This window comes from Neolamprologus multifasciatus, chromosome 1 (genome assembly GCF_963576455.1).
Source record: "Neolamprologus multifasciatus chromosome 1, fNeoMul1.2, whole genome shotgun sequence".
Lineage (NCBI taxonomy): Eukaryota > Metazoa > Chordata > Actinopteri > Cichliformes > Cichlidae > Neolamprologus > Neolamprologus multifasciatus.
Genome location: NC_140439.1, coordinates 39,596,384 through 39,611,496, shown reverse-complemented (window position 1 = coordinate 39,611,496; position 15,113 = coordinate 39,596,384). Strand labels below are relative to the sequence as shown.

At 47.1% G+C, this 15,113-nt stretch overlaps 2 protein-coding genes across 14 annotated transcripts in view; one reads left to right on the top strand and one right to left on the bottom strand.

The window, feature by feature from the left end:
- LOC146526318 (uncharacterized) overlaps positions 1–1,619 on the top strand; it is a 4,323-nt gene extending 2,704 nt beyond the window's left edge. Inside the window, exon 1 of the mRNA XM_085169018.1 lies at positions 1–1,619. This exon is cut by the window's left edge and continues 2,704 nt beyond it. Coding sequence (XP_085025144.1) covers positions 1–16 — 16 coding nt within the window. The 3' untranslated portion in view covers positions 17–1,619.
- Positions 1–15,113, bottom strand: part of znf536 (zinc finger protein 536) — a 225,589-nt gene that overhangs the window by 165,395 nt on the left and 45,081 nt on the right. The gene's annotated exons all lie outside the window — the stretch shown is intronic.

The following is a 15,113-nucleotide window of genomic DNA, read 5'->3' as shown; positions in this document are numbered from 1 at the left end:
AACCCCAGAAACATGAGAAACACCGGAAATACCGGAAACATCAGAAATACCGGAAACATTGGAAACACCAGAAACATCGGAAACACCAGAAACATCAGAAACATCAGAAACATCGGAAACACCGAAAACATCGGAAACACCGGAAACACCGGAAACCCCAGAAACATGAGAAACACCGGAAATACCGGAAATACCGGAAACATCGGAAACATCAGAAATACCGGAAACACCAGAAACATCAGAAACACTGGAAACATCGGAAACACCAGAAACATCAGAAACATCAGAAACATCAGAAACATCGGAAACACCGAAAACATCGGAAACACCGGAAACACCAGAAACATCGGAAACATCGGAAACATCGGAAACACCAGAAACATCGGAAACATCGGAAACATCAGAAATACCAGAAACATCGGAAACCCCAGAAACAGAAACACCGGAAATAGCGGAAACATCGGAAACACCAGAAAAATTTGAAACACTGCAAATATCAAGAACATCAAAAACACGAGAAATATCAGAAACATTAGAAACATGGTCGGTACATCGGGGGAAATGTCGTGCTTGTGGTGTCCACACAAACACAAGACTAACCCAAACTTAACCCCACGAGGTGAAGCCAGCAGGTTACAGGTGTGTGTGTTGGGGGGGACCAACTGTTTCACACAAACACCTGAAGTATCTGAATCATGAATCTCATCGTTCTCCAAAGTGTCTACAAAGCCCCCCACCCCACCCACCACCACCAACAAATAATCACCTCCTCACAGGAAGGCGAGGAGCATAAAAAAACAGCAATCTTGTCTTTAAACGAAAAGGGGAAAATATTTTAAGGGGCAATGAATTTCGTGGAGCTGAATAGGATGTTGGTACATGTTTTACTAAAGGAAATATAATGGCAGACTATTATTAGATCACATTAATCACGAGTGTGCCAAAGGCAGTGACAGCCGTGCTGAAAAGGATTGAAAACGCTGGTAATGGATATAAATTACCCATTGTGTGATAAAAGGATTTTTTCTTCACTAAGAAGGTAAAAAGGAATAAAAACACTAAGAGAGCCACTAAACGGTGTGTGTGTGTGTGTACATATTTATCTGTGTGTGTGAGTGTCCTGCTGCCTGCCTGCCTGTGTGTGTGTAACATGTAATAATACAGGGTTATCAGTGCGGGATTAAAATTTTAAGGGAATCAGATAGTGACAGTGAGGCCCTGCGTTTAAAGGCGTCTCTGACAGAAAAGAGCGAAGGATTAAAAACAGATTAAATTGGTTCATAGTGACGGAGATGAAAGGAAGGAAGGAAGGAGGAAGAGCGCGGGGGGAAGGAGAGAGTGCTTTGACAGAGGTCTGTCAGGCTTTTGGCACCGTGATAATGAGTCACATCTCCCATGCACTGTTATTTATCGCCGACTTGGCTCACAAACAAAAGATCAATAATTTTGAGCAAATCTAATGTTGTCCTCAATGCTAATGTGCTCATCCATCACATCTGCCATCTTCACCGAGATGGACTGATTCCCTGTTTATTTGGAGATCAAATGCAATTGTATCACATGTCTCTAATAACAGAGGAAGCCCCCTCCCACGTGAGCGCGTGCGCCTTGGATCGCGGCCGTGTATATGTAGTCGAGCCGTCGTGCTCGGGATGTCACGTATGTGTAAATGATAATATATGGAAGGAAAAGGCGATGCGTCGCCACGCATCAATCTTCATTTCTTCCTCAGACCTTGCTTTGTGAAATATGAAGTGTGTCAACGGCCTGTCCCCCCACAACACGGGAGGCGCGCGAAGATCCGTCAAAGCGGCCCGCCTGGCGTGGCGCGGCTCGCCCGCAGCGCAAACGCGTGAGAAGACAGCAGATCCTTCACTGACAACTAGCCCTGGGTGAGACACTTCCCAGCCACCTGAACTCAATCAGGCCCCGGTGGAGGCGGCGTTTGGGTATTTCATTTCATCTCCGTCCCCTTACTCACTCAAGGTGCGTTTGATTTATCTCCCGATGCCACGCGCAGGAACGCAATTCGCATTTGGAATCTAGCGCCGGGGTTCGTTTTCCGGGCGGGATCAAAGGGAAGGCCACTCCGACCGTTGGCTTCGTCTGAGAGCTTCTCTGCTCTCCGTTGGCACGTCGAGCTCATCCGCCGAACGCCGATATCGGGCAGGGCGACGGTGGAGTCGGTGGCAGGTGGACTACGCTAAGCTCCTTCCCTGCTCCCTGGGTGAGGTGTGAGGAGCAAAACAATGACAGACAAAGGTCACCTGGCCCACAACGCCCCACCTGCTGAGGTGTTGACCTGCCAAACGCACCCCTGAGGAAGGAGGAGGAAAGGAAGGAAAGGAAGGAGTGTACAAGGGAACAAAGACTTTAAGAAAAGACAGTCCGGTCCTCGGGATGACCAGCAAACGGGATCGGCATCTATTAAACGGGACGTTTGGAGCAACGATTTCTTCCACGATGACATCATACGCAGTCATATGACGCTCATCGTGCAGAGAGACTGGCGCCTTTATGACGGGGAGACATTTAATCCTGATTGCAATGACGTCACTAACGGGAAACTGGAGACAAACAAATAACTGATCCAAACTAGTCTTTGTTAGCTAGTTAACGTGCCTAAAGCTCACTGCACACCTGAACCACTAAGAGCCAATCGTGGTCTGCGGTGCAGACATCACAGTAGACAGTAGTAGCGGCTTGAACAAGCATGGCGTCCGGTCAGTGCAGACCTCACATTTGCCTGAGAACAGGCTCCGTGACCAGCGATAAAACAGCAAAAACATCAATAATTAATACGTGACACAGAAGACGTGTCGTCATCATCATCGTTCATTTTTATAAAATACAGAAAAAGTTTTATTCCACGGTGACGTAAAATTATAACATCACTAGTCAATATTATTTTATTTATATCAGTTTAAATAAGTAATATTAGCTGTTCTTAAATCTGTTTCGTGTCCTAAACCTCGTGTGAGCCTCTGCCTCCATGTTTTAAAAAACACACTTAACCTTCAAAATAAGAGTCCAGAGATTTCGCAGATTTTGGAAATAACAAATAACAAATGGCTCAAATGTGTTTCTGTACATTTTTAGTTTGTCAGGGATCTACGCACGGCCTCCACGTGGATGATTTCTTCAAACCAGCTTCATTTTACCTTCGAAGCTTCTCATATGTGGGATTTTCTGTGCATGAAAGTGTTTATGACGCGGGCGGCGTGCACTGAGCTGTGTCTCGGCCCGGCTGCTGTATGATGATTTGGTGGAAGGTGAGAGGAGAAGACGCTGGCTGCAGCAGGTCGGGACCTTGGCAGGTGAGATAATAAAGCCTTGACATAAGGCTGAGAGCAGGGAGGCACACCACGACCCGGTGCACCTCCCAACCGCACCTCATTCTCTCTCTCGCCGGGTCTTTCCACCCCGCTGTTTACATGCTCAGACACCTGGGAGGGCAGCAGACGTCCTCCGTGTTCAGAGCGGTGTCAGGGCACAGCTAAAGGTCAATGTGCACAAGCGGCGCGCGGCGCGGAGGAGCACATTTTTGCTTTGATGAAATGTCTTGGACGTGAGATGGCGTGTTTGAGAAACAGCTGCAGTTTAACTGACGCTGAGATGCAAATGCAAACACATGCGGCGTGAATGACACAGAACCGTGGAGTCATCGGCGTGACACAGAATCACAGGTCAGCGCCTCTGATTCAAAGCTTTGTGTGACAGCGAGTCACATGTTAGATCTGTTGGTGGAAACGTAGAGTTTTACACCCGCAGAGGAGGCGTCTGAGCCTGGTTTGTAATAAGTTACCAGTGTACCTCTGTAATGAGCGCACACCATCACCATCATCATCAACGCCATCATCTGCAATCATCGGACCGATCAGACGCCAGATTTTATTACAGCTAGGATGGCATGGGTAGTCAGAGGATGGTGATGAAGCCGCGTGAGGATCCGTTCACACCGAGCGCGTCTCACAGAGGAGAGCAGGAGCCCCTCCCCCAACGAACGATTTACATTTACGCCTAAATGCGTCCACGGCAACAAACAAGAGCTCGAAAACATGACTTATGTGAAAAAGCTGAATCACAAACACGTGTCTGGTTAATGTGCGGCACAAACTGAACTCACGCTGACCCTCGACAGGTCGCGTGAGCGTGTGCATGTCTTCTGCTCGGGAGGTTTGGGAGCTGCAGCTTCCTGCAGCCTCCACCTTTCATCCGTTTCACTGACTTAGTATCGTCAATCGTTTTTGGACAAGTGAAGATAAGAAGTGAAAAGATCATCTCTGGTTTGTGTTTATAGCAAGGATGCATTTTAATTTAATCCTATCAGCTGCCAGCTCACCTTAGACACGTGACCACCCCAGACTGACTGACAGGTGCTCATCCAGGCACACGTATGACATCCAGGCACACGTATGACATCCAGGCACACGTATGACATCCAGGCACACGTATGACATCCAGGCACACGTGTGACATCCAGGCTAACGGTCTCTATTCATTACTGTTCCAGAGCAGCTTTGCATGATTCACAGTTCAGAATGAGGCTTCTTTTTCTGATCCCAGGTCAGCCCCTCCTTTCTCTGAAAAAAGCTCCTCCCACTTTAAGACTTTCTTCTTTTAATTGGCTGCCACTCACTGCAGGTGGGCGGGGCTTGTCGCCCCTCTCTGCGACATGGGCTTGCGAAGATTACCGCACACTGAGCTGAATATTAGAAACTCTGGCTGTGTTTGACAGGAAGAGGAGAACTACGACAGGAAGTGAGGAGCAGCGCCACTTCACACGTGCGATGGCAGCGTTCAGGTGTGGAGTACTTGTCTGTAACGACCTCGCAGGACGGACGGGTGCCACGCACAGGCCTCTCTCTGGTTTTGGTTCCCGAGTATCGCCGCCCGCGGGATTTCGCTGCAGAGCGGTGTCAGAGATCTCGACAGCACGCGACGTTTCCTGAGCCGCCGCTGTCATGTTCCCTCTGCTCCTCGCTCCCACCCCCACCCATCTCCTCTGAGCCGCTCAGACTCGAGCTGGAGACTTTCTCCCTGAGCGTTTTCACTTGTCATTTTTTTAAACACACATATCAAAGTGGAGAGTTGGGGGGGGAAGACAGATGTTTCTCTTATGCCTTTCTACTCGAGTACAATGAAGCTTTGGAAAGGGAAGAGAGAAGGAGAGGGAGAAAAGACATTTGCAGAGATCCTTTTGCAATCCACATCCTTTCTCCCGACGACTGGCAATACATCATTTGTATTGATGCAATATTAAATTTCAATATCGCATGTCAAAAGGTACAAAATGATAGATCATAGCCTAACTAAATGAATTATTAAAGGCCTAAGCCAGCTATGCTATCGGCTCCTCTTACAATCAGCTGTGTCAGAGGAGTGCAGTTGGTGATTCTGGCAGCGTTTCAAAGCTTTGTCGTTTTTCTTTCTAGTCGCATCCCGGCTTTCTTAATCGAGCTTTCTGTCACTTATTAATGTTCCCGAGGAACTCCAAACCACAGATCTTTCCCTCCCAATAAGAGCCGGCCTAACTCACGTCCTTTCATTCCTCCAGAAACATTATTTTCAAAATATTAATGAATAAAGTCATAATTAAATATTCAGTACTAACAGAGGGTGAGCCAGAGGAAGCATGTTGACTTCTGTTGGATGTCTTAAGTGCAGCGAAGGCGTGCAGAGCGGCGGTGGAGGCGGAGACTCGTTCCGCGTGCTGTGATTTATGTGCTCCTTCTGCGACCCTCGAACTTTATCTCTATTGTCTCCGTCTGATAGAGCGACGTTGCGACCCTCTCTGCGCCTTGCCACAGCGCCGCCGCTTACCAGACTCCATGTTGGATTCTAATTTACGACCCGAGTCAAAGGTCGCATCTCCGAGGCCTCATTGAGCCGTCTCCTACAGAAGGCTGAGTCGAGTCCTCCAGTGTTTCCTCTTCCTGCTTCAAACTAAAGCCAGTGGCCGTTAACGCCAACTTAACCTTCCTGACACTGAGCGGCGTTTCCTGAAACGCTCATAATCAACGACACTCGTGGAGGTGATAACGAGCAGACGAGGCTGATATGGTCTGCAGGACCGTGAATGCCAGCAGAGTGACGCTCGAGCCTGTGGCTGGTGCTTTTCTGCAAAACTTCATCGTCTCTGGGTTTAATGAGCCGCAGGTGCAGCTGCCTCTCAGGTGAGTCTCTCCTCCACGTTGCTCTGCTTCTGCTGAGAGTGACCCCACCACTCACAGAGCATCTCCAGACCCGAGCAGGACGGTTGAAGCACCAGATGAGGGACTCTCTGAAGAGGCAGCTGAATGATGCTGAGGACCGCCGCACTCACAACCTGACAGTCCCAAACCAGGAGGGACGAGTCGAGCTGACTTTCAAAATAAGAGCAGGGGGGTTTCCCACAGTAAAAATTATAAAGTCCCATTATGAGTCAAGTCACATCTGTATGTGCGTTTCATCAGTGAAACAACTCTGTGACATCACTGCGGTCAACAGGCTAACAGCGACTTTTGTTAGACAGACCTCTCTGCATTGAATCGTATCTGTTATTAATCTCTGTCTCTCTTCCACAGCATGTCTTTATCCTGTCTTCCTTCTCTCACACCAACCAATCACAGCAGATGGCCCCGCCCCTCCCTGAGCCTGGTTCTGCTGGAGGTTTCTTCCTGTTAAAAGGGAGTTTTTCCTTCCCACTGTCGCCAAAGTGCTGCTCATAGGGGGTCATATGATTGTTGGGTTTTTCTCTGTATCTATGAAGCGCCTTGAGGCGACTTTTGTTGTGATTTGGTGCTATATAAATAAAATTGAATTGAATTGAATTGAATTGTTTGTGACGGCTACATTTTGCATAAAGAACATAATATTTACTCATTTGTGTCATTCAGATGTTTCCAGAATCAACAACAGAGCAGAGACGGCGCTAAACCAAGCTGCACGTATCACCACCCGACTCTCTCCCACAGCTTTGTCCTGCCCAAGGTTTTTCCTGTCAAAAGGGAGTTTTTGCTTCCCACTGTTGCCAACAGCTTGCTGATAGGGGGTCGCCTGACTGCAGGGTCTCTGCCTCGCAGTTTAAAGCACCTTGAGGTGGCTCGGTTCTCCTGGAAGTTCCCCGTCTGCACGCAAACGGCCGAGCGCCGGGCATCCTGCTTTTCTCTCTGTGGCTCATCCGTTAATTCTCCCGCGCTCACCCGATGTCCTCAATCCTTAACCCCCGCGAGGTTTTAATTGCAGGCTCCAGATTGCGGGCCGGTCAGGGCCCGGCGAACCCCACGAGAAGTCGCAGCCTCCATTTAGCTCCCGGATCCGAAGCGAGCGAACACAGGGCCCCCGTGTTATCGTGCGAGCGCTGGCTGGCAAAAATTCAATTTTCATCCCCCCCTTTTGTATCCGAGCCTGCTGTCTTTGCCCTAACGATGCTCTGTCATCAGCCCCCCCTCCTCGCTGACACACACACGGTTCCTCCTGCCTTCTCCCTTCAACAACAGAACACAGTGGAGTCGTTAGGACCCTCTCTTCATTACTTCAAAAAACCAATCATTAGACACCAGAGTATATACGTAATTAGAAAATCACTTCCTTTGCAATCCCGGCTAAGTAGTTTACATACTGTAATTACAGGGACAAAATCAATTTTTAATCATTTCACTGATTGGGCTCATCAGCTCAGTAGGAACATTGTATCCTGCTTGTTGTGCGAAAGCAACATCTGGGCTAAAACAATTACCCTTTTGTGTTGTAGTGCGCCTCCGAAAAAGCCTCGCCGCCACTTCCCCACGCCGTGGACACTCTTTCCGTCTCTCTGCGCCTCTCTCCTTCCTCCTTTTCTCTCTCTTTCACTCCCTGCCCTTGACTTGGACATGGAGGATCACATTTAAAGCTTTATAAATCAATACGCTATAATAAGCTGCTCCTGCCAGAGCGCGAGAGGAAGGAGGCAAAAACAACATATTGCTTTTTTAACACCTCTCTCTGCTGCGTTTTCTCTGCGTTGTTTTCTCTGTTGTTGTCATCCATGTTTTGTATTATTACTATTTTATCTTCACGTCGTTGCTTTTAGAAAACATATTTTGGGAGGCGTCGCCTCCTCGCGTTCACACGCTTTGCAAGTGTGAAGAAAAACGTAGAAGCGGGAGGTGTCTTCCTGTCGAGGTGAGACAGAAAGCAGCCTCACGTCTTGTGTCCCGGTATGTTTCCCCCTTCACTGGCTAATAAAATGCTTTGTATTCCTGTCTGAGAAGGAACAATCGATCCACATTAGTCTGAACTCCCTCTGTCTCACTTTGAAAACTCGGGAAATCAGATTTCAGAGGAGAGAGGAAAAAAATCGGTTAATGCATTGATCATCTGGCCCGTATGCAAATCGCACTCGCCTTTATTTTTTTGCTGATCAATAGTATTAATTAACGGCTCCATTTTAACAGCAGCCCACAATTCGGTTAGACGCCGCAGACGACCTCAGAAATCATCTTTACCCCCCTCCCTGCCGCTGCCGCCCCTCAGTAACACTGGAAATGAGCGCCTGCGTGGCAACCACCGTAAATCTATCTGTGTGGCAGTAACAGTGAAATACGAACACGGCCTCCGATCACTGACTCTTAAGGCTGGATTCAAAAGGCCAAAACTGAGAAAGAGATTTTCAAATTAAAAGCACCCCTGTCCTGTGATTCAGGTATAAATCAAGGGATGAAAAATTCATAAACATTTTTAAAACATGGCTTTAATTATCCTGTGTGTTTATGATTTTTCTGCTGTTCCTGTGTGTCTCACGCTCCTCTGCTGCCATTCGGAGCATGTCGCAGGGTCAAACTTTTCACCGATTGGTTGATCGACGGCGGGCTCGCCACAGAAATGGCTTCATCAGGACGGAGGCGCTTCGCTAATCTAGCCGATAATAATATAAAACTGTCAGTCAGAGTTATTCTGGCCGCATTTGCATAATGAAGCTCAAATGCATAAAGAAGAATCAAATAGGAAAATGATGATGGGGGAGGGGGGGTAAATAATTTATTGCTTTTTTATTTCTGTCCCACAAAAATAAAACGACTGCGTCTTTTTATTTTTCAGATTATTTTTGGTGGATTTAAAGGATCCTGTTTACTTGCTGCGCCTGTGTGGTTGGCAGACTTTGACCTCCATAAATCGTGACGCCACAAATTTAATGTTTTTATATTTTCTCAACTTTGAAGTAAAATATTTTAATTGAGGGTTTTTAAATCTGTGCATGTGCAATCTGAACTCTGAATGAAACTGAAAGTCTCCAACTTTGATTTAATAATAACAAAAATAATTGTAATCTTTAACTTTGTGAACATCTAATCGCTGCTTCTTTTATTGTGAAAATAATTTGGATATCCATAATGAACACACACTCTGTGTGTGTGTGTGTGTGTGTGTGTGTGTTGTCGGAGGGGGCGGGGTCTGTGCTAACCAGTGGAGCTGCTGCTGCCAGCGATGTTGGTGTGTGGGATTAATAATGGACGCTTTTTGAAATTATTATTATTCCCAAAATGCTCTTTTGTGATTTGCTTTGAAGGGCATGTGTGTGTGTGTGTGTGTGTGTGTGTGTGTGTGTGTGTGTGTGTGTGTGTGAGTCTGTGTGTGTGTGTGTCTCCAATTATACAATTAGTGAGGAATGTAGGGCAGCAGCGGCGCGGTGCTGCTCGCCGAGCCCGGACAGCGCCTCGCTCGCCTCACACAAATATCGAAGAGCAGAAACGTTCCTCGAGTTTTAGTCGAGCCGCCGCCGCAGGAACTGGAAGCAAAGGTCAAAGGTGAAAATGTGTCGAAAAGTCGACAGTTTCAGCACGAGCACGAGTGTGTGTCTGTGTGTGTGTCTGTGTGTGAGTCTGTGTGAGTCTGTGTGAGTCTGTGTGTGTGTGTGTGTGTGTGAGTCTGTGTGTGTGAGTCTGTGTGTGTGAGTCGGTGTGTGTAAGTGTGTGTGTGTGAGTCTGTGTGAGTGTGTGTGTGAGTCTGTGTGTGAGTCCGTGTGTATTTGAGTGTCCGTGTGTGTGTGAGTGTGTGTGTGAGTCTGTGTGAGTCCGTGTGTATTTGAGTGTCCGTGTGTGTGTGAGTGTGTGTGTGAGTCTGTGTGTGTGAGTCGGTGTGTGTAAGTGTGTGTGTGTGAGTCTGTGTGAGTGTGTGTGTGAGTCTGTGTGTGAGTCCGTGTGTATTTGAGTGTCCGTGTGTGTGTGAGTGTGTGTGTGAGTGTGTGTGTGTGTCTGTGTGTGAGTCTGTGTGTATTTGAGTGTCCGTGTGAGTCGGTGTGTGTAAGTGTGTGTGTAAGTGTGTGTGTGTGAGTCTGTGTGAGTGTGTGTGTGAGTCTGTGTGTGAGTCTGTGTGTGTAAGTGTGTGTGTGTGAGTCTGTGTGTGTGTGAGTGTGTGTGTGAGTCTGTGTGAGTGTGTGTGTGAGTCTGTGTGAGTGTGTGTAAGTGTGTGTGTGTGAGTGTGTGTGTGTGAGTCTGTGTGAGTGTGTGTGTGTGTGTGAGTGTGTGAGTCTGTGTGAGTGTGTGTGTGAGTCTGTGTGAGTGTGTATGTGTGTGTGTGTGTGTCTGTGTGTGTGTGTGTAAGTGAGTGTGTGTGTCTGTGTGTGTGAGTCTGTGTGAGTGTGTGTGTGTGAGCGAGTGTCTGTGTGAGTGTGTGTAAGTGAGTGTGTGTGTCTGTGTCTGTGAGTCTGTGTGAGTGTGTGTGTGAGTCTGTGTGAGTGTGTGTAAGTGTGTGTGTGAGTCTGTGTGAGTGTGTGTGTCTGTGTGTGTGAGTGTGTAAGTGTGTGTGTGTGTGTGTGTGAGTGTGTGTGTCTGTGTGTGTGTCTGTGTGAGTGTGTGTGTGTGTCTGTGTGTGTGTGTCTGTGTGTGTGTGTGTGTGTGAGTGAGTGTGTGTGTGTGAGTGTGTGTGTGTGTGTGTCTGTGTGTGAGTCTGTGTGAGTGTGTGTGTGAGTCTGTGTGAGTGTGTGTGTGTGTCTGTGTGTGTGTGTCTGTGTGTGTGTGTGTGTCTGTGTGTGTGTGTGAGTGAGTGTGTGTGTGTCTGTGTGTGTGTGTGAGTGTGTGTGTGTGAGTCTGTGTGAGTGTGTGTGTGTGTCTGTGTGTGTGTGTGTGTCTGTGTGTGTGTGTAAGTGAGTGTGTGTGTGTCTGTGTGTGTGTGTAAGTGAGTGTGTGTGTGTCTGTGTGTGTGAGTGTGTGTGTGAGTCTGTCTGTGTGTGTGTGAGTCTGTGTGTGTGTGTGAGTGTGTGTGTGAGTGTGAGTGTGTGTGTGAGTCTGTGTGTGTGTGAGTGTGTGTGTGTCTGTGTGTGTGAGTGTGTGTGTGAGTCTGTCTGTGTGTGTGTGAGTCTGTCTGTGTGTGTGAGTGTGTGTGTGTGAGTGTGTGTGTGTGTGTGAGTCTGTCTGTGTGTGTGAGTGTGTGTGTGTGAGTGTGTGTGTGTGAGTGTGTGTGTGTCTGCAGCACGTAACTTAAACTTTTTCTGTTGTCATTCATGATTTTTGACTCAAACATTTTATTTTGAAGGTGTAAACGCTGAATGACAGGAAGTCGTTTCCATGACGGGATCATCGTTCACGTCACGCTGACATGAAAATGTTTGATGCTCGTTTTTCGCAGATTAAACGTAAACGTCCTGATTCCAGCTGTGTGAGCTGATTCTTGATTGGCTGGTCAGATCGTTGATGTCAGAGGTCATGTGGTTTTTCAGCTTTTTTCTCCTCCCTCTCTGATAAAGTCGTTTTTCGGTTAAGTCCCTCCCCCCGCGGCGTGCTGGCGTGTGACTCGGCGTGCATCCAGCGGTAGCTGCTGCTGCTGAGATGAAGCGATACGATAAATGGATTTATGATGAAGCACAAATTGTTTAATAATTTGGCCTCTTTCTGATTGTCCTCTCGCCGTCGCCTGGCTGCCGCCGCCGCCGCCGTACTCGCTTTAATACGCGGCAACAACAACAGCCAAGTGCCATCTGTTGGCATGTGGATTTTCTGTAATCTCTCTTTACTGATTACAACAATGACTACACAAACCTCTTAAATAATTATCCTACAATGTAAAAAAAGCCAAATAATTATAATCATTAACTCCCACCAAGTCTGCCACTCCTCCAGCAAATGAAGGCTGTCAGCGAGAGAGCGAGCGCCGTTTTTCTGCCGCGATGCCAATCATGTCTTATTTATACCAGCAGGGAAGAGAACCGCACAGCAGCGACAATCTCAACCCAACAACGCCGGAGAGGAAGCTGTGGCTAAATTGACCCGTCTCCGCCCTCCGCCCTCTCTGCTCCATCACGCAGAGGACGGGTTAGTGCTCGCCTCGCGTTAGTGTTTGACAAAGACACGGCGAAGAGGACGGCGGCACAACACGGTGCTTTAAATGAGCCTCAGGTGAACCACGAACCTGAGAATCTAAACTTTAAATGGTTTCACGTCTGCTAAAGAACAGGAAGTGATGCGTTTTTAAACTGGAACGGCAGTATGGCGTCGCAGAGGGCGAAAATACCTCTGCGTGTTAGAGCAGCAGCTCTGGTGTGTGTGCGTCTATAAGTCATCGTGTGTGTGCGAGCTTCGTGTGAGAAATGGTGTGAGAATACGTCAGGGTAGCATGTGTTAGCTCTGCTTCCAATATGAGGGAAATCTGTGGCACATACCTCCGATATGACACAAGCCAACACGCCGTGACTCACCGCGTGCTATATTTGATTAATCAAAAACGTGTTCCCGAACAGCGCCACGCCACCAGCAGCATGTACGCTCCGCTACATACCTGCTCCTCTGATACATGAACTTCCAGCTTTCATTGATTAGCACTTTACCACCAATCAATTTTTTACAAACCGTCCTGACCCTCGTCCCTCCCTCGGCTGCGCGGGACGCCCCCGTCCTCCCAGGACGAAGGTCTTTTACAAACACAAAGAACACGGAGAGTAATTATGAGCGAGGAAGAGGAGGGACGGCGGGCAGACAGGTATGGATTTAAAGATGAATGTGAGCCTCGGAGAGAGAGAGAGTCTCGTTTCTGCGATGATGATGATGATGATGACGTGCTGATTACAGACAACTGGGTAGGATGAAGCATGCCCCCCCCCACACACACACAGTAACAGCCCATCACGGTGAGGGATGGGGTGGCCACGCTCATCCAGCTCCAGGAATAATGGCTCGCACCTGTTTACCGTGTCACCTCTGTTTGCTAATTGTCTCCTTGAGCTGCACAGAGAGGAAATGACAGCGGCGTGGCTCTGTGACAGGCCGAGTGTGTGTGTGTGTGTGTGTGTGTGTGTGTGCGAGTGTGTGTGTGAATATGTGCTGAAAAGACTGGTGTGTTTTGGATGGCCCCGCCCTCCCTGAGCCTGGTTCTGCTGGAGGTTTCTTCCTGTTAAAGGGGAGTTTTTCCTCCCCACTGTCACCAAGTTCTTCTTATAGAGCTGGGGTGTCAAACGCAAGGCCCAGGGGCCAGAATCGGCCCAGGAAAGAGCCCAATCCGGCCCACTGGACAGCTTTGGAAAATGCAAAGGCGGGCACATGAAAGAAAGCTTTCTGTAATTTATTTATTTTATTCATTAAAGCAGCATTTCTGTAATATGTAGTTAAACGTGTAAAATGAGCCTGCCTGTATTACTGTAGGTCTTACAGTACAAAGAGCTGTGAATGAATAAAACTGAACTAAACTCACAGACATGTTGTTTCAGTAAGTTTGAAAAAAGACTCTCTGTTCATTAACACAAACTTTCCCTTTTAACCCTTTAAGACCTACCATAGAACCAAGTCCGCCTGGGCTTATATTATATGTTTACATGCTGTGGAGCCATTTTTGGGAGCATTTCAAGTTGCTATACATCAATACAACCATTATAACCTAAATTTTAATGATATGTTTGCATTAAGTGCATAGTAATTACATAAATTGTAAAAAAGTGCAATAAACTACAAAAAAATTGAAAATCGTTTTTGTTTTTTTAACATATATTTCTAGTTAGAGAAATTTAAGAGGCTTATCCCTCAAAACTGTAAATACAAAAAAGTTGCACAAAATAGTTTCCCACCACAGGAAATTTATTTTGAGTGTCTTCATAGTTTTATTTTTGAAATACACCAATTTTTATACACTGCAGGAAAAACGAAAATAAATATTATAATGCAAATTTGCAAAAAAGCAGCATATGCATCAAAATAAACTATTTCCAGCAGTGCAATATGAGTCCTAAGCATCCCAGAAACCACACAGAAAGTCATAAAGTCAAAGATAACTTTTAAGAACACCAGTATAGGCTCATGAGGCCCTGATGGTAAAAAACGACATTTCCGCGAAAATGACGTCACTTCCGGTTTCAGGCAGGTCATGGCGGACATGTGATAGTTCACGCTGATGGACGTAGGAAGTGTTACAAACAGCTGATCGGATCAGCAAAGCGTGTTTCTGGAATATTATGTTTTTGTTGCTGCAAGTGCTTTTTATGCAGTTTTTGCAAAGCTATATGAGGAAGGAAACTGTGACCGAGGACAAGCTGATGGCATAAGATGTAAGTACAACTCCTCCGGTTTCATATGCAAAAAAAATTATTGTGCTAGCTCACGTGGTTGCAGAGCTACCGGGATTTAAAAATAGTTACGCAAAACAGAGCGTGCTGCTCTGACCGGCTTTAAAGGGTTAAAACTTAAAAAGAGGTGTTGTGGCGTTTCCATCGTTCGGTCACATGTTACGTTACATTCGTGCAACCAGACGGCTCCGATTTAAAGAGAGACCCAGGTTTGGGTTCAAATAAGCTTTCTCTCAACCCTGTCTCCATCCCCTCTGTTACCACAGTAACGACCAGCAGCAAACTGACCGCAGCGCGCCCGCCAGCCGAAAACGTCCCGAAATTTCCAGGAAGCCTCACATCAGCGGCTCCACATCTGGACGCTCAGAATTCAGTCCAAGGAAAAAGTAAACAGGCGTCTGAGTGTTTCTGATAATTGAATCAATATTTCATATCTTCGCTGCTCGTATTTATGTTGCAGCTACAGGTTGATTTTTTATTTTTCTCTGCGCGTGATGAGGAGACGTTAAACGGAGCCAGATTCAGTTTAATAGCAGACAGATGCAAAGAGCAGATTTAACAGACTCGGAGTCACACGCGCAGCAGAAACACGCCCCCGACGCATCCT